The 26,804-nt window shown below is 58.8% G+C and overlaps 1 protein-coding gene and 1 long non-coding RNA gene across 14 annotated transcripts in view; one reads left to right on the top strand and one right to left on the bottom strand.

Annotated features, from left to right (window-relative positions):
- Positions 1 to 467: 467 nt before the first annotated feature.
- Positions 468 to 26,804, bottom strand: part of LOC125334257 (ankyrin repeat and fibronectin type-III domain-containing protein 1-like) — a 247,550-nt gene continuing 221,213 nt past the window's right edge. For all 13 annotated transcript variants that reach the window (XM_048320937.1, XM_048320939.1, XM_048320938.1 and 10 more), the window contains 18 exons: positions 15,916 to 16,117; positions 15,405 to 15,612; positions 14,913 to 15,107; positions 14,543 to 14,656; positions 13,868 to 13,965; positions 12,319 to 12,409; positions 10,472 to 10,579; positions 10,148 to 10,247; positions 9,508 to 9,640; positions 8,647 to 8,766; positions 8,081 to 8,296; positions 7,620 to 7,786; positions 7,067 to 7,217; positions 6,159 to 6,327; positions 5,737 to 5,903; positions 4,678 to 4,888; positions 3,699 to 4,372; positions 468 to 1,661 (listed from right to left, as the gene is read on the bottom strand). In XM_048320937.1, the coding sequence (XP_048176894.1) occupies positions 1,374 to 1,661; positions 3,699 to 4,372; positions 4,678 to 4,888; positions 5,737 to 5,903; positions 6,159 to 6,327; positions 7,067 to 7,217; positions 7,620 to 7,786; positions 8,081 to 8,296; positions 8,647 to 8,766; positions 9,508 to 9,640; positions 10,148 to 10,247; positions 10,472 to 10,579; positions 12,319 to 12,409; positions 13,868 to 13,965; positions 14,543 to 14,656; positions 14,913 to 15,107; positions 15,405 to 15,612; positions 15,916 to 16,117 (3,412 nt within the window). In that variant the 3' untranslated portion in view covers positions 468 to 1,373. The remainder of the gene's footprint in view (positions 1,662 to 3,698; positions 4,373 to 4,677; positions 4,889 to 5,736; positions 5,904 to 6,158; positions 6,328 to 7,066; positions 7,218 to 7,619; positions 7,787 to 8,080; positions 8,297 to 8,646; positions 8,767 to 9,507; positions 9,641 to 10,147; positions 10,248 to 10,471; positions 10,580 to 12,318; positions 12,410 to 13,867; positions 13,966 to 14,542; positions 14,657 to 14,912; positions 15,108 to 15,404; positions 15,613 to 15,915; positions 16,118 to 26,804) is intronic.
- LOC125334258 lies at positions 5,432 to 26,580 on the top strand. Its single transcript, XR_007207107.1, has 3 exons — positions 5,432 to 5,536; positions 20,423 to 20,444; positions 26,570 to 26,580. It is a non-coding gene; the product is annotated as an uncharacterized LOC125334258 (long non-coding RNA).

Raw genomic sequence — 26,804 nt, 5'->3', positions numbered from 1 at the left:
GGAGAAGGGCAGCGAGGTGGCTGCTGCAGGGGCATCAGCATCGGGAGCCTCACCTTGCCAAGGAGTGCCAGACTGGCACCTTGCCTGCAGTGTTTGTGCCAGCTGTGACACAGCCGTGAGCTCTCACTGCCATCCCTGCTCCCCTCCTGGGGTTCTTCCCTCTGTGGAGGCTGCAGGACCAGACCAAGGCATCCAGCCCTACGGCTCTGGGGTTCCACCACCCCGTGGAGGTGATGCCTTGGCATGCCCAGGCTTATCTTATCAGAGCAATGAAGCCCAGAAGAGCATTTTTCACTTGTACTTTGCTCCCACACGTGTGATCTGTGTGTCAATGTAACGCTGCTCGGCGTGGAAAGCATCCCACTAAACACTCCTGGGAAAGAGGAGGCCGGCCCTTGGAATCGGGGCTGGTTTGGGGGATGGATGATGGAATGCTACGCACCGAGCCACAAGAAGGACAAGTGATATGCGGTCAGCAGCAGTCGTCTTTACTATGGACCACAGGAGATCAGAAAAGTAACCTTGTTAACAGGAGACCTAGTGGCTAACAAAATGTCATGCTGTAGGACGTACAAGAGAAGCACAATCACCAGAACAAAACGGCACCCAGGGGGACGGGGAAGCCCAGGGGGTTGCAGGAGATGCCCTATAGCAAACCTCTAGTGTGGTACTGACACGTCTGCGAGTGCAGGGGGCTGGCTGCATGGGTTTCTTTAGCCTTGGACACAAGTCAGAGGATCTTCACCTTTACCCAGCTCCAGTGGCTCTGGCACAATGATTATTGACGTTTTTTCAGAATAAAAATACTAATGTAATTTTGTTCCAAGAACTGTGTGCAAGAATCATTTCTCCAGGTGCAGTGAAAGGAGGGCAGATAGGAAAACACCCTTCCCAGGGTTGTCCTGGTGGCTTGTGCCCTCTCCTCACTGACACCACAGCCCTCCCCAGCAATCCTCTGTGGCTTTGCCTTCAGTGAATCCCAAACAAGGTTCTTCAGAAAAAAAGAAAGGGAAAAAAATAAATGTATTGCTGCTTCTTCTTGTAATATTTTTTCCTCTCTCTCTCCCCCCTCTTTCTCCTTAAAAATGTTTACTTTCAAAAATTCCATTCCTGCAGAGATTCCTCCTGAGCTCTGAGGTCTCCGCACTCCACCCTCCTCTTCTCCAGTCAGAAAAACTGAGTCTCGATGTCTCTTTGGTTAAAAAAAAAATTTAAAAAATAGCACAAACAAATAACACACAACCCAGTATGATCCCATTCCACCCCGCGGACGCCTGATGAGAGGGTGTCTGTGGAAGGAGGAAGCATCAGAGACGAGCTGTCTGCTCTCTGCAAGCCGAGGTCTCCGTGCCGTCCCGTGGGCTCTCCTCCTCTCATACGGTGGTCGCCGGCCCGTACTGGAGCAGCAGCGGGGACGTCTCCTTGATGCGGACGTAGAACCGCCCCTCGGGCTGGCTGGTGTGGAGGGACAGAGGCAGGAAGTCATCGGGGAGCCACCGCTCGCTCTCGTCGGCAGCGAACACCAGTCCGAAGTGCTCCAGCTGCTCCTCGCCGTAGCAGACGGCGGCTGAGCCACCCAGCACGTCCCGCGAGATGCTGTTCATCTCCAGCACCACCAGCTTCACCACCTCCCTGGCAGGTGTCTGGCCGGTGATGTGCAGCTGTGGAGAGAGAGAGGCGGGAGAAAGGGATGGTAAGGGGGAGGAATGAGCAGGACCAGGGGCCGAAGGCAGCACATGGCGTGGAGGAATGGTGAGGGTGGAGGAACAGCTGCCCCAGTGGTGCCCGTGAGCAGGTGGCAGCAGCCTGGCACAGAGCCATGGGCACACCACACGGAGGGAATGCCCAGGGAGTGTCCCAGCATGCCAGGACTGCTCTCCTGCCTCCACTGCTCTCTTCAAGCCCTTGCCACTCAACCCCTGCATGTGTCACCTACAGCTCCGCTCAGGCTGTCCCACCACCTCACCACCTGTAGCTGGAGAGGGACAGTCCCTGTCCTACTCCTGGCACCATGGAGGGATCTGTGTGAAGTCCCTCTTGTGAGCAGGGTCCAGACCCTCAGACCAGCTGGACCACAACAGCTCTGCCAAACTAGAACAGGAACCTCTTTGGAACGTGGCACTAAATTTCATCCTGTGCAGAAGCTTGGGGTTCTCCCACCAACAGCTACCCTTGCCCTTCGCTTCCTTGGGGACAGCCCTCTGAATCCAAATCCTCTCAAGAAAATGAGCTCATCAGGGCCCTGGGCTGCTAACGCCAGGAGCTGCTGCTTGGCTTCAAAGGCCCAAAGGCAGGACATCCATCCTCGCCCAGGCAAGGCGGCGTTTCCTTTGGTACATCTGTGAGGGCTTGCGGAGCGCCAGGAGCGCTGCCCCAGCGGGGTAGTCCCAGCCCTGGGCCCACGTGAGCGCTGCCAGCCCTGAACAGCCATGGCAGGGCTCAGCTGATTTACACCAGCCGAGGAGCCGTGCCTTTGAACTCGCCTTTCTTCAAGGAGAACATCGTAAAACGCTTTCAAGCAGGCGTGTCCAGAGCTTTGCAACTTCAAAAGCTGCGTGGGCAGCCCGCCAAGAACCCGAGGGCTGCGCTTCAGCTCCACAGAAATCCATGGGCATTCCTCAAATGGAAAATAATCCTGCAAGGCAGAGTTGTCTCTGCTAGGATGTCCTGGCGGGTGCAGAGACAACTGGCTATCAAACCTCCCCAGCAATAAACCAGTCAGCCTGTTGGCTCTGTTCTTCTTCTGCCATTTCTTTAGGGTCGCTTTCAACCCAAACCAGTCCATGATTTAATGATTTTCTGCTCCATCATCCTCAGTCCTGGGAACCAGGAATGTCTCGGAAGAGAAATTTCAACAGGGGAAGGATCTCCATGCCTAGGACCAAAGGAGGCCACAAAGCCAGAGGGGGACCTGCCCAATATGTGTGTCCTGGGGGATGCCCTCCATGGGGGATCCCACCTGGAGTAGGTGTGAGTGGTCAGAGCTGGGGGCTCAGCCCTCGGCAGCAAGGCCCTCATGGAGAGGAGTCAGGTCACACAGCTGCTCCAGCTGAGGCCGAAGGAGTGTGGAAGGAGCTCTGCCTGCTCCTCCATCTGGAACTGACGTGGCTTCTGCCACTGGAGTTGCCACAGGCTGGAGACAAAAGGCTCCTGCTCTCCCTTCGCTAACGGGGAAGGCTGGAGCAGGGAGCACACACCTGGGAAGGGGGGGCTGTAGGAGGACCACGGCCAGGGCAGGGGTGGCGGCTGAATTTTGGCTGGGAAGGATGATGTGTTTGAACACAAGCCCGTGGCAAGGGAAACCCACAAACGTGTCCTTTGCTCTGCCTGCCCACACTGGCTGGCACCAACCTACTGTCACCTGCTGAGCCACAGACCAAGAGCTGAACTTTGGCACCACTGCCTTGTCCCCAAAACCTGCTACGTGCGGCCCTGGCTCTCTCCTTCTGCAGCAGCGGCCGTCGCCCCTCCAGACACACCCTGTCCTGCCAGAAGCCCCATCACTACAGCAGGGACAGAGGGAGTCAGGGCAAGAGTGCTGTGGGTCTCCAGGGGACCTCACCCCTGGGACGGTGGAGGATGGGGAGGGCAGTGCCAGGTGTGGGGCACACGAGCCCTGCTGCCTATGCCCCCATCCTGCCAGCCCCATCCCTCTGGGCATGACAGAGGGCTCTGCCACCCGTTACAGGCTCCGGTACCTTGACACTGGTCTCTTTGGAGAGTCCCGTTTCGTACTGAGGGCAGACCCTCAAGGTGACAGAGCCCAGCTTCTTCCCTTGATCGCCCAAGCCCCCGGGCTGCTCTGGCTGCTGCTCTGGCAAGTTCTGAGTCCACTCATCCGAGCGCGTCCGGCAGACGGGCTCGGAGCCCTGTCCGCCCTGGCGGCGCTCGGGGCTGGGCGTGGAGCCAGTCCCCAGCCTGAGCTGGCCGCAGTGGCCCGCGGTCCTGCTCTCCGTCGGGGAGCTGTCCACGGAGCCGGGGCAGGACTTTCTCGGGGCGGGGCAGTGGGGCTTGGGGAAGTCCAGGCTGCTGGTCCGGACGCAGTACGCCTGCCGCTTCTCCGTGATGCGCAGCAGCTCAATCTGCCGGCTGGGCAGGACAAAGTCGCTGTCGTAGAGCTCGGGCGGTGGCCGGGGCTCCTCTGGCGGTGGCGGCACTGGGGGTGGGGTCTTGAGCTCGTGGCTCTGCAGGACATCCGGGGCACTGTCCGGCAGGGTGCGGGCGACCCTCCGGCTGCAGCACTCGGGCCCCGAGGAGGAGGAGTACACCAGGTCGAGCTCCTTCGGGCTCTGCGCCCGGCTGGAGTCGTAGTCGCTGTCGGTGGCCAGGAACACCTCCGAGGAGCCTTCCTCATCCGACAGCCCATGCGAGTCTGCGAGGGGTGAGAAAAGCAAAGAGGGGCTCAGCCTGAGCGTGGGCAACCCCGGCTGAGGTGGAATCCAAGGAAGCCTCTGAGGTTTGCCCCTTTGTGGCAGCCCTGCGCTGCGCTCGCCACGGCACAGGCGGAGCGGGTCCTGCCCGCTGACACTCGCCGCCCTGCCCGTGCTCCCGGCTCCAGCCCTGCCGGCACCTCGGGCGCAGCCACCCCTGACCCACCGAGCACGGGCAGCCCCTGAGCCCGCCGGGCACAGCCAGGAGCCGGGCACAGCCAGGAGCCGGGCACAGCCGCGTCCTTACCAGAGTTGAGCTTGCGGCTGGTCTCTGGTGAGGGCACCGGGGACGGAAGGTAGTCAAGGTGGGACGAGGAGGATCGGGTTTTCTCCTTCATTGGCCCCCCGGCCTCGCTGAGGAAGCCGCTGAGAGAGACCCCACAGGAGGGCTGCTTGTAGCGGGCGTGCTGCAGGGCATCCATGATCCAGCGCATCTCTCGCCAGATCTCCTCCATTTGCTGCCAACAAAGGAAACGGAGGAGCCCTTTCACACAGCAAACGACAGCAACAAGAGAGTGCCATGGCAAAATACGGACTCTGTACACACACAGAGCTTTGGGGGAATCCCTGAGCCAGGAAATGTAAAGGAAGTGCTCTCAGGTAGGGGGAGGATGCAGCTGCTGGTACAGCAGGACCTGCCTGAGGTGCTGCGACAGGGGCAGTGTGGGATGCTCTTTTGCAAGGCCATTCCAAAATGCACTTGCAGGCCCTTTTCTAGCAAGGAGGGCACGTGCAGAGCAGGAGCCTTTGGCTCTCTCCTCAGCATTTTTAATGTGATCATTGCAGTAAGAAGTTGCCAGATAAAGCAACTGCAGCCTGGAGAAGAGAAGGCTCCAGGGACACCTCAGAGCCCCTTCCAGGGCCTAAAGGAGCACCAGGAGGGCTGGAAGGGGATGAGGGACAGGGCCCTGGAGGGACAGGACACAGGGAATGGCTTCCCATTGCCAGAGGGCAGGGATGGATGGGATATTGGGAAGGAATTCCTGGCTGTGAGGGTGGGGAGGCCCTGGCACAGGGTGCCCAGAGAAGCTGTGGCTGCCCCTGGATCCCTGGCAGTGTCCAAGGCCAGGTCGGACAGGTCTTGGAGCAGTCTGGGACAGTGGAATGTGGAACTGAATGAGGTTTAATGTCTGTTCCAACCCAAACCATTCCATGACTCTGTGAAAGCCCAGCCTGCTGCTGCCCATCAGCCACACCAGAGAAACCCCCAGGGCCACCGAGGCCAGGGGACAGCCCTCGTGCAGATGCTGCTGCTCACTGACCTGGCAGGTCTGGGGCACTGTCGAGCCTGGCTCCCACCCCATACCTGGATGTAGTCCTGAACCTGCTGGTGCCTCTGCTTGGCGGTGGAGAGCTCAGCATCAGAGAAAGCCTCCCTGAGGCTCTGCTGGGAGAGGAGAGACTCCAGCTCCAGCAGGGCGGACACCTGGCAGTACTGCGTGATGAACTCCCGGTCGTACGTGAAGAAGTGGACTGGGGAGAGGAAACAAGGGGAGGGGTGGAAACCATGAGGTCTCATGCTGTGGGTGCCCTACAGGCTCCTCCCTATGACTCAAGATGTGGAGGCAACACTGTGCATTCGTCCACCTGGACAGCCCTCTGTACACCCCTCCACCCCTCCTCTACAGGGAGTGAGGGAACTCCAGCCCAGCGCCCTGCCCAGCTCTCAGGAGGCCTCAGAGGACAAGGGGACCAGCAAGGTTGGGCTTTGGCATTCCCTCTCCTCACCCAGCTCGAAGATCTGCAGCGGCAGTGTGAGGAAGCCGGAGCGAGGGGTGTAGGGGTTGTTCTGGCCCGGAGCAGTGCAGACGTCGTCTGATGGAGGCAGCAGCAGCAGGAAGGAGACCTGATCCCCAAAGTCCAGCACCTCTTGGCTGTACAGACGGAAGTCTTTGGCCTGCAAGAAGACAGTGCAGGTAACAGCTGCACACATCACCTGGTGGGCCCTCTGCCCAGCCCTCATGCACAGAGGAGTCGTCAGGGACCACCTGCAGCCAGGGGACACTGCAGCCTCAGCACACAACCAGAGGCTCCTTGCTTTTGGCACAATCTGCATAATCTCATCACTTCTTCTCTGATTTTTCCTAAAAGTCTCAAAACTTCTGGTCAAAGTCACCATGGCAGGGTGTCAGAGAAGTGCCACCAGCAATGGCTCAGTGATGCACAGGGAGGTGCCCTCCCAGCTGCCCAGTCAGAAGCACATGCCTGTCATTGGGGCTGGTGGGTTCCTTCCCAGCAGATACCTGGCATGGTGGAAGAAGGTTTCTCCTCATGCAGTCTGGCCCCAGGGGCTGCAGTTCCAGCCCAGCACTGGCCAGGGACCAGCCTGCTTTGGAGGGGCAGAGTTGGGCTGGTCTCGTGCTGCCCAGGACCAGAGCACGTGGCAGCAGTAACAAACTCAGATTCACCGTTGTTGCTTTGGGGGTACCATGTGGGAAGGACAAACAGCTCCTGTGGACACTGTCCCTGGGCTGGCAGACCCAACACTCACCTTCTGCTTGCACAGGACTAAAATCTGGGTGCTCCAGCCCCACAAGGAGGGCTGGGCATGCAGTTCCCTGCCTGCTGCAACCACCAGCACCATGCTCACAGCCCTGTCCCCTCCCTCCACCCCAGACCTTGGCTCCTGCCTCTACCTCTTGCAATGGGATGTTCACCAGGGTCATCAGCTTTTTGATGGCCACTTGGAGCTCCTGAAACAGGGGGTTCTGGGATGTGTCAGCCTCTAGCTCTGTGGGAACAGGCTCCTCCACGCTGGCCATCTTCTGCAGCCACTCCCACTCCTCCCTGGAGAAGGTCAGAGACAGACAGGTGAAGGAGGGAGCAGCTCAGGTGGATGTGGACACAATCTCTCTGAGAACTGTGTTTGCTTGGCTGTTCCTCTCCCAGACAGTGCAGCATCCCCAGGGATGTGGGAGAGGTGGAAGTAGAGAGAGAACTTGGTTTGCTCCAGGCTGAATCAGGATCACAGAATATCCTGAGCGGGACGGGATCCACAAGGACTGTCGAGTTCAGCTCCTGACCCCACACTGGACACCTTAACAATCTCACCCTGTGCCTGAGAGCGTTGCATGGCAGGGATAAGAGGGAATATTGCACTGCTGCTGAAGCGGGAGGTGTTGGGTGCTGCTAGCCTGGGTGGGGCAGAGCAGCCTGGCTGCCCCAGCTGAGCAGCCCTGCAAATCCCACCTGGAGATGTTGGGGTTGGAGCGAATCTTCACGTGGCACAGGATGTTGGGGAGCCGCTCTGGCACCAGCACTCGGATCTGATCCACGGCGCTGCACAACTTCAAGTAGCCCAGGTAGAGGCCCGGGGAGAGGGCATGGCTGCTCCGCTGGTGGTAAGCCAGCTTGTCCTGGGGACAAAGGCACTGCTGGACTGAGCCACTCCTCACAGCAGGGCTCGTGCTGGTGCCACGGCACAGCCAGTCCAGCTGGAGAAGGGGAGCGGCACAGTGAGACAAGCTGGCGCTGCCAGGGTGAATCTGGCACCAGCCTGATGCCTCCCCTTGAAACAACAGGATTTTTGGAGGCTGGCTGAGCTCTGCTCCCCCTCTGCTGTGACCTTTCCAGGATGGGGGGCAGCAGGGAGCACTGGTGGTTCCCAGAGGAGCCCGCTGCAATCCCTGCCCCACAGCACCAAGACACACCTGGACAGAGATGAGCAGCGTGTCCAGAGCAGTGGGCTCCTCCGGGGAGGACACGGACTTGCGGCTGGTCTGCAGCTTGCAGATGGGAACCCAGCGCACGCTCTCGAAGGTCTGGTTGGTCTTCACCTCCTTCAGGGTAACGATGAGGATGTTGCCCTGTTTGTCTTTGATGGGCTCGAAGAAGACCTGCCCCAGGTCCTGGATGCCCAGCAGCCCCTGTGCGATGGGGTGGGAAGGCAAGAGAAAGCAGAGGGTCAGGGGACAATCCCGGAGGCACAGTGGGTCTGCGCAGCTGGGATGTGCCTGCAGCTGCCTGCTGGAAACCAGTCTGCCCAGCAAAGCACCCTGATGGTCCCCAGCCCCTCTGCATGGGACTGCCATGACACCCAGCACCTCATTGTCCCACGGCCGGCGTCCTGCCAGGGAGGAAGAGGCAGGGACCCGCGGCCATGGCCAGCAGGTCCTGGGTTTATCCCGGCTGTGAACATCCGTGTGCTGCTCCCAAAGCAGCTCAGCCTCCAGCGCCCCACTTAAAGTGTTTGCTCCCCACTCAGGCCGACCCTCACCTGCATCTGTGAGATGGCCAGCAGCATCTTGAAGCGTGTCTGTAGGATGCAGGAGCAGGAGGACTGGGACACGGTGACACACTGCCGCAGCCACAGGATCTCGTCCCACATACAGGACACCTGCACACACCACAGAGTCAGCGCTGCTGCTGCTGGGCCACGCCAGGGGGTTCTGGGGAAATGGTTTGCCTCTCTGTTTGAGTTGGGTTAGGAATGTGTGTGGGCATGCAGCACCTCTCAGCAGGGCTGCAAATAAATCCCTGTGCCACAGGCACTGAGGTGCCTCCGGAGCCTGCACCCAAGGGCAGCCCTGAGCCACGTCCACTTACACCTTCTTCATCTAGGACTGAAGCCTGAGGTTTGAATGCAAGCTGGCCAAGGTGGGGAGGCAGAAGAAAGCACTCTCTATCAGCAGATAAGGACCACCCAGCAAACTATTTTGGCCCTGAGCTGCCCACATGCCCTTTCCCTAAGTCTGCTGACAGTGCAGGCACTGGCAGCAGCTCCCTGTGCACCCTCCGGAGGAGGCAGAGGTGCCATGGCAGGATGCTGAGGGGAAGCAGCTCAACAGCCATCGACATCCCTGTGGAGAGGCACTGCCCACCCACCCTGGCACACAGCCTGCCCAGTGCAGCACCGCTCTGTCACCCATCTTTGGCCTTCCAGGGGTTGGGATGAAATGCCATTCCCTGGAAGTTTCCTGGTCCGTGCTGAACCCCAGCAAGCAGCAAGTCCATGGGCTGCCTGCACTGCCAAGCCCCTGTGTCTGGGTTGGAGGGGCGGCGGTGGTGCCTGACGCCTGCTGGGTCACCCTGGCACTCCTGGCCCTCTGCCCAAGCACGAGGTCCCTTGGCCACCCACCTTGGTGAACCAGAGGAAATCCTGCATGAGCAGGCAGGAGTAGGTGTCATCAATCTCCACCACAGGGATCTGGTCTTCATGGGTCACCAGGATGTTGTCATCCTTGTAGAAGATGGCTGTCAGGTAGAGGCCCCTGCATGGAGGGAGGACAGCCTTCAGTGTCACCCCCAGCTGCCAGCTCCATCTCCCAAAGGATCTCCCTCCTGAGGGAAGAGGAGATGCCCTGCCCCAGGTCTCCACTCCTCTCCAACAGCCCGTGGCAGGTGAGGCTTGTGGCTGGTACGGGAGCAGGAACCCAACATGTCCCAGCAGACACCATGGCCACTGATGCTGCAGCACGCGGCACAGAGGTGGGGCCACGCTGTGCAGGGGACACTGGGTCTGGACAAGCTGGGGTGCCAGGTGGCAGAGGTGACGCAGGGATCTGAGCACCAGCACAGCTTGGCCAGTCCAAATGGAGACACCAAGAGAACCTTTGATCTCTGGGCCATGGGACTCATCTCCACCGACAGCACCAGCTCACTCCTGGTGCAGAGCCCACTCTGAGCACCCCCAGCCCCCAATGTGCAGGCCCAGCTCTCAGGCTGGGCAGCCCTGCTGGGACAGGGGCTCTCACCAACCCTGTGCACCAGCCTCTCACCGCTTCAGTGTCTTGAGGAACTTGCTGCCAGGGTGGAAGAGGTGCTTGAGGCTCTTGGACACCGAATGCTTTCTGCTCTGGGGCTGGTTCTTGCAGGGCTCTGTGGAGCAGAGAGCAGAGGATGCTGCAGCAGGAGATGAAGAGCTGATGCCAACCGGTTGGGAAGGCTCTGCCAAGGTCCCACTGCCTGAGCTGTGTCCCTGCTCTGCTCATCCATGGCACAGACCTACTCTTGCACCACCCCAGCTCCGTGGATCCCACCACAGCCCTAGGGGACTCAGCTGCACCCCCCAGCCTCCCTGGAGCACCGTGCTGTGGGCTCACCGTGGCAGATGCAGTGCTGGTGGACGGTCTTCACCTGGCCCAGCAGATGGTCCAGAGCTTCAGCCTGTCCCCTCCGGCGCGGCGCCCGGCCGTCGTACTCCCGCCAGTCTGTGGGGGACAGAACAGCGTCACCCCCGGCACCCTGGGGGAAAAGGGGCTCCCATCCCCTCCTCCCACATCATCTGGGCATGGCAGCAGCTGTGGGTGCTGGGCACCTCTGGGTGTGCTGGCAGATCCCCAGTTTTGTGCCACTCTTCCCAGGAACAGCGAGCTCAGCACAGCATCCTGTGCCCATCGACCTTCCCACAGCGTGGCAGGGGCACAGCAGGGGGAAGGAACAAGGTTCTGTCTGTTGCTGCTGAAACTTCACTGGCCTTAAAAAATAAAATTCTTTCCAGTCTCTTCCTCCAGGTCTTCCCCAGTTGCTCCAGATGAGCGTTGGGAGCTGGGCTTACCTCGACAAACACATAAATAAACTCCTGCCAGCTCTACCCGCTGTGGGACGGCAGCAGGACCATGAGCAGGGCCGGGGAGGTGCCGGCTCTTCTCCCTCAACTTTGTATTAATTGCTTCAAACACCCCCTGTGTCCTGCCCGCTGCTGTTTTCCATGGAAAGTTCAGCTCTGTTAACTTTGGCTAGAACTTGCCGCTATTTTTAGTAGCTTTAAAAACACCCAGGGAGGTGCCTGACTATATTCTGCTGGGCCAGGGAGGGATCTCTACTGAAGGGAGAAATAGTAGTGGCAATAAAAATAAATAAACCCCACTCCTGTCTGATTCACTTCAGCCACACTCAATTGATGCCACCTGGATCTTGGTCACAGGGAATGTGACCTGTGTGAGGCAGCAAATGGGCTTTAAAGTGGGTGCAAACATGACAGGGACATGATAAAGCCAGGGTAGTGGACTGCTGTGCCCTTGCTGTGTGCATTCCTAGACATGCAAATGGATTTTTGGTGATTTCAGTGCTCTGTGGATCTGCAGCCAGAGCTGTGCTTGGTGCTGCATGTCTCTGACCCGTCACTGTTCAGCCCCACCTGTCTCCGGTGCCCTCACTGCTCCCTGGGTGGCTGCAGCATGCTGGTACAGGATGTGCTTCCATGGCCTGGTCCTTGGGACAAGCAGTCCTTGGGCTGCTCCTTACTCATTCCCAGCACTAATCCCATGGGACACCACACAGGCACCTGTTTTGGGACTGGTGACAAGTGGCAGAGGCCATTCTAGAGCCCCCTCAGTCCTGAACTTCACCCTTTGAGCTGCTCCTTCCAGCCCAGTCCTCCTGGCCCTTCTCCACACAGCACCCCGGGGTGCCTTGTGTGACATCGGGTGGCTGTTTCCTGACACTTTTCCTGGGGCCAGCATGGGGAGGAGAGTGCTGACAGCCCAGAACTGGTCTCTGCTGGGGCTCGTGACCCCCATCCCAGCTCGATGCCAGGGAATGCAGGTGCTTGGGTCTGGAGGGGAGAGACCATGTGGTGGCATGGAGTGGGAGGCCACTGCCACCCAGGACGGGGCCACTCTGAGTCCTGGCTCTGAGCCACCTCCTGGCTTCCTCCTTGGGATGGGCTGATCCAGGTGGCCTGAAATGGCTCAGCCTTTCCCAGGTGGCAGGGATAATGCAAGGCTGAAAAATCCCTATTTGGCAAAGCACGTGTTGGCTGGAGGCAGCACCCCAGACCCCCAGGCACAGGCTCCCTGCCTGGCCTGAGACTCCAAATTCTGCCTTGGCCCTGGGTCCCCTCACTCCCATCCCAGCAGTGAGAGGGACCCCCGGATGGCACAGGGAGCTGCCCTGTCCCCCCCTGCCCTGCGCTGGCTCCCATGGGGGTGTTCCTGGAGGTACTCACTGGAAGGGATGGCGAAGGGGGGCGTGGAGGCTTGCGGGGGACCCCAGCCCTTCATGTTGTAGGCAGACACCCGGACGTGGCACGCCGTGCCCTGCAAGGAGAGCGGCACACTCAGCACACCCCTGCCTCCCCCGGCTTGGCAGGCAAGGCAAGGAGGATTCACCCAGCCCCCTGCTCCAGGACACCCCGAGGAGCACTAAACTGGGAGCCCACAGCCCGGATCACTGGCTCTCACCTCCCCTCCTGTACCCAGTCCTTGTTATCAGACACAAGGGAATCCCTGTGGCCCTGCTGGGTGCGTTTGGGGCACACAGAGGAAGGACTGGACATTGCAAATGCCCCTCGCCAGAGATGCTCCAGCCCAAAAGACTCAGTGCTGCTGTAGATTGGGGTGCTGGCGATCCCCTGGCATGTGTAAGGATCCGGCCCCTGGAGACAGGGAGCTGGCCCAGCACTGTCAAGGGCTTGTAGCACAGTGACAGTGATTAAAGCCTCTGATTAAAGCCCAGTCAAGCTGCCAGATGTTGCCAGGCCTCCAGGCACTCATGGAGGCGACAGGAGCCTGTGAAGCAGCTCTGAGAGTGTGATTGATGGGCTCGGAGCAGCTCCTTGCAGCGACGCAGCTCTGGGCTCTGCTCGAGCCCCTCCTGAGGGCAGCTCAGCCCTGACAGCACTCCTGAGCTCGGCACTGCTGCCATGCCTGAGCCCCTCGCACCTCCCCAAGGCTGCTCCTCCACTCGGTGGTCCCTGCCTGCCTACCCCTGGTAAGGGTGACCCCATTTATCCCAGCGTGTGCCCGCCTTCCCACCCTGAGCTCCATCCCACCGCTGGCCCAGGGGACAGCTGACAGGCAGCATGGCTCTTGTGGTTCTCAGGGAGATAAAACAGCAGGAAGCCACAGTTCCACCAGCCATGACCTTGCCGAGCTCCCGAAGATGGAGATGGGGCTGGTCCCCCCTCTCGGTGACATCAGGGCTGGGGCGAGGGGTTGGACTGTGCAGGTGGCAGAGGAATGAGCCACTGATTTATTGCCCAGGAAGAGCCTGGGTGGAGACAGGAGTGGGGTGGGGGACAGAGGATAAATCAGGCGTTGGGTGAATGGGTCCATTCTGCCTGTCACTGCCGAGTCCCCAGGCACCCTGGCAGGGATGTCCCCCGCTGTCAGTGGCTGCGGCCGTGTGGGGACAGACAGATGCCTCTCCCAGCCCCACGCTCTTGGCTCTGCCCAGGCTGTGCCCACGGCACGCAGCGTGGCACAATCCTATTGTTCCTGCTCGGAATGATCGTAGAAACAAAGAATCATTAAAGTTGGAAAAGGCATCTAAGATCACTGAGTCCAACCACTGCCAAGGCCACCACTAAACCATGTCCCCAAGTGCCAAATACACGTCCTTCGAACACTTCCAGGGATGATGACTCCCCCACTGCCACGGGCAGCCTGCACCAGCGCCTGACCCCCTCCCCACAGGCTGCACTACGGCCTGTGGCTTTTCCCAGCTGTGGGCTCTCCCCACCGAGCCCTGCCCGCTGTGGGCACCCTGGCACTCACCGACACCAGCCCCTGGATGGTGAAGTGCAGGTCCTTCAGCTTGTCGATCACAGCTTCTCCCAGCAGGGGCGAGAAGGTCGGGGAGCAGCTCCACTCCACTGCAAGGAGAGAGACCCCAAGGTGCCATGTGGCCCTGGAGTGGGGACAGGCCACCAGGGCTGGGGCAGCGTGTCACAGGCAGCAGCTGCAGGGGGACTGCAGACAGCACAGCAGCTGCAGGCAGCAGAGCGAAGGCAGGGGAAAAGGTGATGCATAGTGGGGGGAACGCCATGGGGAGCTGCTGTCCTCACCAAGCCACGTCAGATGGGGTCAGCACCTTCAACTGGTGTCTCAGAAGTGGGGGATGGAAGAAATTCTTCCAGAAGACAAAAATATCTGCTTTAAGTGGGTGAGGGGTGCAGGACAACAAAGTCCTCCCAGTGTGCAGGATGAGGGGGCAGCCAACAAGTGACACCCCAAGGTTTGCCTTGGTGCATGATGATGTTTGGTCTAGCTCAGAGCATTTGGGTGGTGGCCAGGTTGTCCAGCAGCTCTGGCTGCTTCTGTGCTCCAGCATAAAACTGTCCTGACTGGGACTTGGCAGCACCGCCCATGGCACTGTTGTGTTGCCACGGGGTGCAAGGCACCTGCTGTGGCTGTGTGACCCTGCCCTGCTGTGGGGATCCTGGTCCTTACCTTTGTACTTGGTGACAACAGCTGAGTTGACGCTCAGGGGCTCCCAGAAGGTCACCCGCAATGAGGAGCTGCTGGCCACAGAGAGGTGGACGCTGCTGGGGGCATCTGGCACTCCTGGGGACAGAGAGTGCAGGGACTGCTACAGCGAGGACGGTCGCTCTGAACCCCCCTGTGTCTCTCTTGGGCCTCTCCCCGGTCCCAGGGACATACTCCCCAAGTGGAACATGTTCTCCCCTCCATGCACCCATACTGCGAGCCCTGGCCACAGGGTGCAGGGACCCTCTGATGGGTGCTGGTGCCACGCACAGCCCCACTCCTTGCCCCGGTGCAGGGGCAGCCCCCCGGCCCCAGCCCTCCTGCGGTCACTCACGGGCATGCTCAAACCCTGCCTTCATGCGCTTGTACAGCCGGAACCGCCACTCCCAGGCCTTGAGCTGCTTCTCCTTCTCGGAGCAGTCAGCGTTGGGCGCCTCGTTCACCACCTGTGCCATCAGCTCGTTGACGCGCTGCTCCGCTTCCCGCACCAGCGTGGAGAGGTGCAGCGAGCGGCTTTCCAGGCTCACGACTGTGGGTGGGCGGGCATGGCCATAGGGCCCAGGAGGGGAGGGAGGAGAAGGTGGTTAGGGCAAGCTCTGCCTCCGCTGGCAATGAATCCCCACCGTGTGACCCCATCCTCCCCTGCACGTCCTGGTCCCGGGGTGCACTCGAGTGCACGGTTCCCCTCGAGCCCTGCTGCAGCCTGCCCCAGTCTCCCAGAGCCCAGTGATCGCCTCCCCACCTGCACCCAATGCCTGTGGTGTCCCACTGCACCACGCTGGACACCCAGGTGATGGGCACAGCACAGCTCCCTGTCCCAACTCACAGTGGGGGCTCTCCTTTGCTCCTGCCTGCAGCAGGGCCCTGGCGATGGGAGCATTGTTGGTCATGATGGCGATGTCCAGGGGCAGGAGCCCCTCGCTGTTGGGGGTGTTGAGGTCCAGCTCCTCAGGGCTGTAGTGCTTCAGCAGCTCCTGCACCCTGTCAAGGTCCTGCAGCTCCACGGCCTCAAAGAGGGCAGCATTGCTCTGGAACTGGGTGAAAAGAGAAATGGAGCTGGGCTGAGCATGGGGCACCCTCCTCCCTCCCACCAAACACCCTGGACCCTCACTAGCACCCCATGAACCCAATCAGGGAGAGGGTGCCCTCATCCCAAAGGCTTGGGAGCATCAGCTCTTTGCAGACACATCTGGATGATGCCAAGCCAACACCTGGACCACCTCCAACTCAACTTGCCACGGCTTCACTTAACACATTCTTGTGCTCCCACCCAGGTTCCAGCATCACCCACACAGGGACCCTCTGTCCCCATCTGGAGGGAGCCAGCAGGCACTGACCAGGTAGGACTTGCGGAGCTTCTCCTTCTCGCCCCGTCCCACCAGGCTGCCCTCGTCGAAGGAGGTGTAGTTGACACGGAATTTCCCGGACAGGTTTCGGTAGAGCCTCTTGGCCGCGTTTGGTGAGGAAGGGCCCGGCGGCTTCCTGGCCTGCGCCAGCTGCAGGTCCCGCATCTGCTGCGTCATTTTAGGGGAGGATGACCTGGGAAAAAGCCAGGAGAGAAATGAGGCATGGAGGATGTGCCAGAAAGGCAGAGGCACATCTGTATTGTCGGGACCAAGACAGGAATCAGGAGAGCAGAGCTCTCCTGGGCAGCACCCACGTGAGCGGCTGCAAGGTGGATGCCGGTGCCAGCAATGCCCTGACCCATCTGTTTTCAGCTGAGGCAGATCTGTTCCTCCTCCTCACTCCTGCTGCTGGCCCTGCAGGTGCACCAAAGGGCTTGTATGATCCCTGCAGGTAAGACATTTCCTTCCAGACACAAGCTGGGATGTCCAAAATGACCTCAGGCTGCTGAGCTCTACAACTGGTCTGGATCCATCTCACCAGGGCAATATCTCCACATGCCCAGTTCCACCATCCAGCTCCTACAGAGATGGGCTGCCCCATCTAGGCATGCCCACACCCTCAGAGTGCAGTGGAGGCTGCAGGGGCCGGCAGCCCCCAGCCCCATGCTGGGTGAGTGCTGTCCATCACTGCTGGCTTGGGATAGCCTTGTGTACCCTCTCCACACCCACCCTTCCACAGGAACCCGTGTCCTGCACTTACCACCATCCCTCAGCCCTCTTTGCCACGTGACTTTTCTTGGGGCTGTTATCCCAGCGAAGGGCACCCTCTGGAAGTGAAGTGGGAGCAGGGAACAGATGAAAGGCCATTTCTAATGGCATCTGGACAATGCCAGGTCCTGATGGGGACCATTGACCTCAGTCTTCTGCTCACCAAGAGATCCAGGCTTCACAGCTGCTCCTTACCTTCTCCATCCATTAACCTATAAAATCTTTTCTCCTCTCTGATTATAGAATCTCAGACTGGTTTGGGTTGGAAGGGACCTTGAAGACCATCTAGTTCCAACGCCCTGCCACTGGGACAGGATTTTGATTCTTATTTTCAATATCTACAAGTCACAAGGAAAGCTGGTGTCTTTTCTGGGGCTCCCCAGAGTGGGAGCTGTCCCTCTCCCTGCAGCCAGGACCCTCCTGCCTCCATCAAGACCTCATCCCACCAGACAAAGTCCCCTGCTTTGGTGTGAGAGTGGCCTTGTTGCTGTGTGGGGCTTTTGCCCATGAGTCATCCCCTACAGCACGGAGGGTTTCCACTGTGTCAAACATCTGATCCCCTTCTTGCCAGAGCTCTGGCGCAGTTCCCAGGGGAGCACCAGGTCTGAGGAGCATTTAGCACAGCTACACTCCACACGGTTTCTCTCCCTTTTGACCCCATCCCCCTGTGTACAAGGTCAGATATTTAGGGGCAAGGTCTTCCCCCACCGCTTTATTGGTTAAATACCAAGTGTGATGAAAGCATGGCATTTGGCTGAAGGTCGTGCCAAAGCACTCCAGAGAGGCTGTGCCTGCGGTAAGGATGTTTATAAAGCCATCATCATGGGACAGGATATTAATAACCCCCTCGCTCGGCGCCCTTTGTAGTCCTCATTTCAGATGAGGCACAGTGGGCTGCAGGAGGACTTTAATGATTTTACCTTTTATTACTGTGATATTTAAGAGTGGAAAATGCTGCGGAGGTTGGCTCCTGGCAATCATTCATCTCACCAGCTCCAGCCTGGATTTAGAGGTCTCCAGTGTGGCCCAAGCCATGGTGTCAAGTTGCTGCCCTGGCCTGCTCCAGGAATGGACATTATCTGAACACGGGGCTTCATGGATCAGACTGAGCAGCAACCACACCAACCTAAGGCCCATTTGCAAAAGCAGACAGGTGTTTTGTCACTTCAGGTGGCAAAATACCTCCGAGCAGCCATGTGGGAGTGGGTGAGTTTTGAGCAGCAGAGTCCTACTGGTCCTGGTGGGGAGGAAGGGATCAGCACCCAGGAGGGTGTCACCATGGCGGGAGAGACCTGCACAACGCAAGGAAGGGCTGGAAAACCAGTCCTGTGGTCTCCAGGACATGGAGTCCTCACCTTGAGCACACCATGTGTCCTTGTGGACAGGGAGCAGCTCCTGGCATGGCCTCTCCAAGGGCTCCTCGTGCCAAGGGCTCGCACACACGGCACACGCAGCCTTCTACAGAGGGCAGGTACAGGACCCCAGAGGGCACAGGGGCAGAACAGCAGCACAGCTCTGCTGCCACTGGTGCAGAGAGATGAGAGAAAAGCCACCTGTGGCCTGAGCAGGCAGCGCTGTTCTGGCAGGAAGAGACAGGAAGGCAGCTCCTGACCCTCCGGCAAAGCCCAAGATGCAAAGCACTCCCTGGCATATTTGGGAAAGAGAACTGGCTCGAGAGGTTCTCCAGCAAAACCTTGCCCTTTTTCTTGTGTTTAAGAGTTCCCTGCTGCCCAAGTCCTCCTCTCTCCATCTCCAGCTGCTGCTCAGAGGTGAGGGTGGCTCTTTCAGCAGGCTCATCAACAAGATGCATAAATTCCACTGCAGCTCCCCTTCTTCCAAGGAGGCAACAATGCTCTCCCACACGGAATGCTCTTCACTCTACGGGAGCTGGAGTAGACCCTGCTGTAACAGATCTCTGCTCCATTCGTGCCTGCAGAATTAGGGTTTAAAATGGAGTGGTGCTTTGGAGCAAAAGTCCTTTTTCCTGCCAATTAAAATACACGGCAAATGACCCAGTGCAAGCAGAATGCACAGCTGGGAGGAAGCTCTCTCAGAGATGGCAGAAACAGAGACACAGACAAATTTCTCACTGCTTTCCCTCCTCAGATTTGCTTTTAATGAGAAGTAAAGAGATGGAAATTATTCAGTGCTCAGGAGTGAACATCTATGTATATTAAACCAGCTGCCCCCGAGATAAAAGAGTTTCCTGGCCTGTGGTTATGAGTCATCTGGACTCAGTGAAATGGTCTTGATTTCTCTAGAGCTAAACTTTGCCCTGGAGCAACTGATAGCTGAAAACAACACCCACAGATGTCCTACCCTCAGGGGCTGACCTGCCAACACCAGCTCACCCATGGTAAAGCCCCATCCTGCAGGGAGGTGTGGGAGCAGATCCCACCTCCTCTGCCTGAAGAGTCTCAGTGCAGCCAAACTAAATTTATCCCAGCCACAATTGGTTCTTGTTGCTAATTATTGTCCTACGGTCTGCAAGCAGGGGCCGGGTGCTTTGCCTGCCCCAGCAGCTCAGCTCTCTGGCCATGGGGGATGTGTTTGTGACCATCAGGGAGGTGATGTGGACATCAGGTTTGTAGTGCCATGAATCCACACACCAGCAAACTCCATCACCCTCTCCATGCAAAGGGCTGAGGTTCTGTGGAAGGATGTGTCAGATCCATTGGGGGTCAGTTCTGGGCCTCTCATGACAAGAAAAACCTTGAGGGGCTGGAGCGAGTCCAGAGCAGGGAACAGAGCTGGGAAGGGGCTGGAGCCCCAGGAGCAGCTGAGGGAGCTGGGAAAGGGGCTCAGCCTGGAGCAAAGGAGGCTCAGGGGGGACCTTGTGGCTCTGCACAAGTCCCTGACAGGAGGGGGCAGCCGGGGGGGGTCGGGCTCTGCTGCCAGGGAACAGGGACAGGAGGAGAGGGAACGGCCTCAGGCTGGGCCAGGGGAGGTTTAGGTTGGATTTGGGGAAATTCCTTCATGGGAAGGGTGGTCAGGCACTGGCACAGCTGCCCAGGGCAGTGCTGGGGTCACCATCCCTGGGAGGATTGAAAAGCTGTGTGGATGTGGCACTTGGGGACATGGTTTAGTGGTGGCCTTGGCAGTGCTGGGTTAATTATTGGATTTGATGATCCTAAACGTCTCTGCCAACCTTAGTTATTCTATCTATGATTCTGTCTCAGGAAACCAATGCAATAGAGGTGGTTTTCTTTTTTCTAAAAGCACATGAGGACGGATGAGCATAAGGCACCTTCATTTTTTCCTTCCTCCAGCATCAAACACAAGCAAATCCACTGGGTAGCTTATAATGTGGTTTATGAATATTCGGAATGTTAATGTTTGCAGCACTGCAGATCTTGGCCTAGTAAAAAGTGTTACTAATTGTTGCAATTCCTTGATTTTAAGTGCATTTTGTTGAAGGGCGTAGCCCCTCCGAGTGTCCAGCTGAGAACCAGTCCCCAACAGGCACGGCTGCTCTGCCCCATGACAGAGCCCAGAGCCCGGCTGGCTGCAAGAGCCCTGCCCCCCCGAGCCCAGGGGTACCTGGACAGGCAGGGAATGACCACCCTGCCCACAGGTCACCAGGCCAGACATAAGGAAGAAATTTTTTATCATGACGGTGGGCAGGCCCTGGCACAGGGTGCCCAGAGCAGCTGGGGCTGCCCCTGGATCCCTGGCAGTGTCCAAGGCCAGGTGGGACATTGGGGCTTGGAGCAGCCTGGGACAGTGGAAGGTGTCCCTGCCCATGGCAGGGGGTAGGATGGGATGAGCTTTAAGGTCCCTTCCAACCCAGAACAGTCCATGATTCTGCGATGTGGCTGGTGGGGACCATGGTGGCCATCCCACACCCCCTCTCACCAGCAGCAGCTCCTGTGCAAGCGGAGCTGCTGCTGGTGGCAGTGACCTTCCAGCCACATCCCGGGGCTGCCTGGTCCCTGCTGCCCACCAGGCTGGCTGTGGGGAGGGTGAGCCCCCGGGTGCTGCCCAAGGTGGCAGGGAGAGGGCAGGTTCCAGGCACAGCAGCAGACACGAGCTCAGCACTGCGCTCTGGTCCGGGGGCAGCATGGGTGGCTGTCACTGCGGGGAGCTGCTCCCACCATTCCCAGCCCGATGTAGCAAGCAAGGAAGCAGCAGAGCTCTGTGCACGAGAAAAAGGGAGCCTGAAGGATGGGGGATGAAAGGTGCTGATGGCTTTCAAAGGACAAGGGGTGGTATTGGGAGCAGAAGAAAGACTGGGCCCTTGCAGTTTGCTGAAGCCTCACAGCCATGTGGATGTCAGGTACATTATCACAAGATGCCACACTCCAATTCAGTCCACAGGGGGATCCAAGGTTGGAACAGGCAAAGGTCAGAAGCCTAAAAACCAGTTACCAGGGAGACACAACCCAACCCAGCCAAGCTCACCCCATCAGGGAGCTTGCAGCAAGAGGTGGCAGCACCAAGCACGGGCAGCAGGGCAAGGGGGGATTCTGCCCCTCTGTCCCCCTCAGGTGAGACCTCACCTGCAGAGGTGCCTCCAGATCTGGGCCCCCAGCACAGGAAAGTGAGTCCAGAGGAGGCCACGGAAATGCCCCAAGGGCTGGAGCCCCTCTGCTCTGGAGCCAGGCTGGGAGACCTGGGGGTGCTCACCTGGACAAGGGAAGGCTCCAGGGACACCTCAGAACCCCTTCCAGGGCCTAAAGGGGCTCCAGGAGAGCTGGAGAGGGACTGGGGACAAGGGCTGGAGGGACAGGACACAGGGAATGGCTTCCCAGTGCCAGAGGGCAGGGCTGGATGGGAGATTGGGCAGGAATTGTTCCCTGGCAGGGTGGGCAGGCCCTGGCACAGGGTGCCCAGAGCAGCTGTGGCTGCCCCTGGATCCCTGGCAGTGCCCAAGGCCAGGCTGGACATTGGGGCTTGGAGCAGCCTGGGCCGGTGGAAGGTGTCCCTGCCATGGCAGGGGGTGGGATGGGGTGGGCTTTAAGGTCTCTTCCAACTTGAGCTGTTCCATGGTTGTATGATCCTATGAGATCAAGTGGCAGCATCAACACACGGGTGTTTCTGAGAGAGAAATCCGAGTGTGAGAGGTCTCTCCACTCCTGAGCACACTCGGCCTGGCCCACGCCCAGGGCCACGCTCACCCCTGTGCAGCAGGAGTTCACAGCTGTGGCCATGGACACTCAGGCACCAACACTCGACAGCAGAGACCAACACTCAGAGCAGCTCCTCTACACCATGGGCACAGGAACAAAAAGTGCCGCGTCCGGCACGAAGAGGAGCTGCTGATGCACTTGCATTTTCCACTCTTTTTGCCCAAGCATAAGCAAGTTTTCATGACTGGCAAAACAGAGGCTGGATTAAAAATGGAACATGAGTAGGGCAGCCCTTCCAAAGAGTGGGATTTCATAACCCACCAAAAAGCACGCTCAAAACTAGGACCAAATGCCATGATCAGCATCCCTGCAAGGCAGGAGGGCTCATGGAGCAGCAGGCACAGCAGTTACCCACCCTGGGATGTGCAAACCACCAAGGCATTTAGGTGCTGTGCAGTGACCTGGCCATGCAGACATGGAGCAAAACACTCCTGCTCCATGGAAACATCTGTGTGCCTAGAAAATGCACTTGCTTATTGAAACCTGGGTCCAGGGAAAGGCACCAAAGCAGACTGTTTGTTTGTTTGTTTGTTTGCTTCCTCCAGCTTTTCTCTTTTCTCCCCATTTGGCAAATCTGCTGGGTTTTGTTTTGAGTGGAGCTGAAGCGAGCATGCCTCTTTTGTTTAGCAATAACAACTAACTTATATAGATGCTGCTCCTGCCAGGACATTTTTGTTGGAGCTCCAGAAGCCCAGTGCTGTTAGACCTCAATGCTCAGAGGAGCTCAGCGTGGTGTCAGGCCCCTGGGTTGGCGCAGAACCCCCTGAGCATCAACGGCAGCACATCGTCCCTGCTGTCCCCATGCCGGGCACAGCACGGTGTGCCTGTGCTGCCTGAGGAGCTCAAGGCCCACGGCAGCAGAGAACACCTCTGTGGACACACAGCCCACCAGGGTGCAGTGGGCTCTGGAGTGGAAAGCTGCCTCCCAGCAGCTCGTGACCCACATGAAAAGCACATCCTGGGTGGGATCTGCAATATCCAGCAGTGCCCAGCGCCCTGCGCCTCTGCAGGGGATGAAGAGGAGCATTCCCCTCAGAGCATCCCCCCGTGCCATCCAGGCTACTCCCCAAATCAGAAGGTTTAGCACCCTTTGGGGAACACTTGTGCTGGGAGAGCATGGCAAGGACCCCCCAGGTCCAGTCCTCACTCAGCTGCGGCAGAAGGGACTTTCACAGGCTGGACACACAACATCCCACACCACAGGGCTGGCTGGGGGTCAGCAGTGTCCTCCTGAGGCTCAGCCATGTCCCCCGGTCTGGCACAGCAGGAAAGAGCCTCCCTGAAGGGCTCATCCCTACTGCATCTCCCTCTTAAATCACAGGCTGAATTCAGGAAAGACGGAGACTTCAGGACTCCAAGAGAGGTTCGGAGCCAACCAAGTAGATCACTCGCTGACAGTGTCCCATAAAACACCCCACTGCTGCAGGCCCAGCAGTGCCTTTGGGGAGGAAGGGAGCGGAGACGCTTGAGCAAACTCTGCTGCAACACAATAATGCTGCCGCTTCTTGCTTTTCCTTATTTTTTTAATTAGGCCTCCTGATCACTGCTTAAAAGTGAGACCAGAAGGATCTTGTGGTTCAATCCTCATTAAAATATACCCCAAATCAGACTTTCATTTGCAGATGTGTCTCTGTGACCTCTGCCATCACAGTCAGGACTGCTGTCAGGCACATGCTGCTGTCACACAGTGCCGCTGTCCCGGCCGTGCCAAGCACGGGCATCCCTCCTGCACACGCACCTCACGCAGCACTGCCAGGGTGTGGGGGCACCTCTCCTTGGGGACTGTGCTGAGGACATGGCACGGAGACTGGCTCCCCGGCCAAGGCAGCTGATGCTGCCAAAACCACCAGCCCATGAGCACCACCTTGGGCTGCAGCAAAGGGGGCACCAGCGGGCACAGCCTGGCTCCTGGCATCCTAGCCTGGCTCCAGGCACCCCAAACCATCCCTTGAGTGAGGAGATTCAACATTTCAGAGGCTCACACAGTTTCCATCCACAGATCTGGGTCAGGAAGGAGATGCTGGAAGCTTCCACACTCGGCCCAGCTCTGCTGATTTTACTGTTTTCACAAGGATTTACCCTAGCAGAGCTCCTGCATGTCCTGCCCGGAGGCTCCTACCTAGAAAATCCACAGAAAATCCACTTTTCTGCTTCTGTGCTACCAAATTTCTGCGGGGATGGAGCTGAGTGGGTCTGTGCATTACGGACTGAGGGCATCTCTGGCTGGAGGGGTTCGGGAGCTGCTCTCGGGATGCGACATCCCTGTGTGACCCGCACGTGTCCCTGCGGCACCTCCCGGTGCCCAAAGCCGCCGGTCCCTCCCCAGCGGCACAGGCACCGGGGATGGCTCAGCCCGGGGCTCCTACCTCCCGGCCAGGGCAAACCTTCCCCGCTGCCTCGCCACAAAGCCAGCCTTTAATTGCTGCCTGACATTAAGTATCTGAGCAAGGAAGTCTTGGGTAAATGTTCTTGCTATGGGAACACACAGTGCTGAGTCTCTTTAATTACATTGTTTTTGTTTGGCTGTTTTTATTAGTTGTGCTGCGGCTTCCCCTCCCTGACAGGCCAGCGAGGCTCACGCTAAATATGGCCGGGTTTAAAGTCCGCCGTGAAACCCGAACCGCGGCACCAGACTGGCTGGACGCGGTGCAAGCCAGGGTTACGCGGGACACGCATTCCAGCCGCCGGGTCCGGCCCGGCCCCGCGCTCCCCCCGCCCTGCTCGCACATCGCAGCCTCTCCGAGAACAACCACCGCACTCCAAGCCACCTCTACAGCTCGCTCTTCCTTGCCCTGTGAAACCCTGCAGGGAGCAGCCCAGCCCTGAGCCCCAGGCTGCCCCATTTCCATCGCGCCCATCACTTCCACACCGGCCCACATCTCCACGGTAGCCATCGAGCCCGTCTCCATCACAGCCATCGCTTCTGTGCTCTCCCCATCCCAAACTGCCCTGCCCCACACCTGCTCAGGCCACCTCCGGGCTGCCCCTCGGGGCCAAAGAGCCTTCTTCCCACTGGCCACACTGCTTTCATCTTCCTCTGCCCTCCTTGTTATTTTAAAGGCATTCCAGAGGATGCTGTCAGGCTTGGATGTGGTTTGGTTGGGTTGTTTGTTTTCGTACTGGAGGTTTTATGATCGCATTGGGAACAAGCCCTAATTGAGCTGCAATTCGAATTGCAGTCCGTGGGTATTTGTTTCATTTTTGGAAGGGCTCAAACGGCTGTGCAGCTTAGGCTGGAGAATGCATTCGGTTTTAACTGGAACCTGATGGAGACAGGACAGAGCAGGACAGGCTGCCCCGAGCCACGACCAAAGTTCCTGGGGAAGCCCAGTGTGGTCAGCCCGGTGCCAGGTACCCACGACACAACAGGCACTGTTGGTGGTGATCATAGCCCTGTGACCACCCAAAAACCCTGGCACTGTCAGGGAGGAGGCAGACAGAGCCAGAACTCTGCTGCCAAGAGCCAAGCGCACAGCCCTGGGGCCGGGCTCGGTGGGGGCTTGCAGCCACCCTGCAAATCCCTGTTCCCTGCAAATTTCTGTTCCCTGTGAACTCCTGCCCCCTGCAAGCCCCTGCAAACCTCTGTCCCCTTCAAACCCTTGTCCCCTGAAAACCCCTGTCCCCTAAAAACCCCTGTCCCCCTTTAAACCCTTGTCCCCCTTTAAACCCTTGTCCCCCTTTAAACCCCTGTCCCCTGAAAACCCCTGTCCCCTAAAAACCCCTGCCCCCTGTAAACCCCTGCCCCCTGTAAGCCTCTGCCCCCTGACAGCCCACATTCTGCAAATATCCATGCTCAGCAAACCCCTGCAGTCAGCAAACCCCTGTTCCCTGCAAACCTCTGCAGGGGTTTGTGACCTTGTGCTTGCCTGGCCCCCGAGGAAAGGGAGCCCAGCACCCCAGAGGGAGCTCAGCACCACTGCTGGCTGCTCCTTGCTGAGTCAGGAGCTGCCTCCAGATCGGAGCTGCTCGCAGGGAACAGGCAGCAAGAACGGGCAGGACCTAAAGGTCAGTGCCCAGACTGCCCTCCATGGGAACTGCGTTGGTGTCACCTTCTGCTGACCGTGTCCCACAGCGACTGCCAGAAGCGCTGCTCAGCCCCACACCCAAATGTGCCTGATGCTTCCAGCACCAGCAACCAGCCAGACCTTCCCGGGGATGGGTGGACAGGCAGACAGAGGGACTGGAGAGCACCTGCTCTGCTCCACTCCCACCCTGCCAGGATCTCACAAGCCCAGATGCTGCAGCAGGTCAGCAGAGCTCTGGGAGACACCTCCAAGCCACTAACACTGCCCTGGTTCAGTCAAAGTTCCACATGGGGAAGCAGATGAGCTGTGGGGACTCGCTGCCCCGTGTCAGGAGGAAACCCTATCCCAGCCTGGCCTGCCAGGAATGAGCAGTGCTCCTGCCACAGCTGCATGTGTGCAAATCCTGCTCCAGGGGATCAAATGCAGGAGCTGAGTCATACGACGACCGGGCTCAAAGATCACTGAAGGCAAAAGGAGGCAGAAAAAATATCCCTCTGGGTTCACAGGGGCCCACTTTGGATCCAACAAGAGCAGAAGGTGGACGCTCAGCACGGAGATGCCCAGAGCACAGGTGGCATGCCGGGAGGAGTGAGAAGGGATGTAAGGTCACACTCACCCGAGCCTGGTCCTGTCCCCTTCCTTGGGTCCTGACACCCACTTCTGGGGGGGAGCAGGGCAGGTGGCTGGCAGAGCCCTTGGGGCCAGAGGTTGTTCCAATGGGAGGTGGAAGGGGGCTGGGATGGCAGTGTCCCAGCTGCTCTGAGGGCTGCTGCCACGGACCTGCACCCCAGTGAGATGCCTGGGACCTTCCAGGAGCCAGGAAGAAGCACTCACCCGTCTGTGCCCAGGACAGCTTGAGCTCGTGCCAGAGGGATGTTGTGTGTTCTGTCATGGCCTCACCCCAGGGTTCCGCTGTCTCCTCACTCCCCTGACACCCACCAGGGCTCTTCCCCAGAGT

This window comes from Corvus hawaiiensis, chromosome 16 (assembly GCF_020740725.1).
Source record: "Corvus hawaiiensis isolate bCorHaw1 chromosome 16, bCorHaw1.pri.cur, whole genome shotgun sequence".
NCBI classification, from domain to species: Eukaryota; Metazoa; Chordata; class Aves; order Passeriformes; family Corvidae; genus Corvus; species Corvus hawaiiensis.
The sequence above is the reverse complement of the archived record's forward strand: the minus strand, read 5'-3'. Positions and strand labels throughout refer to the sequence as shown.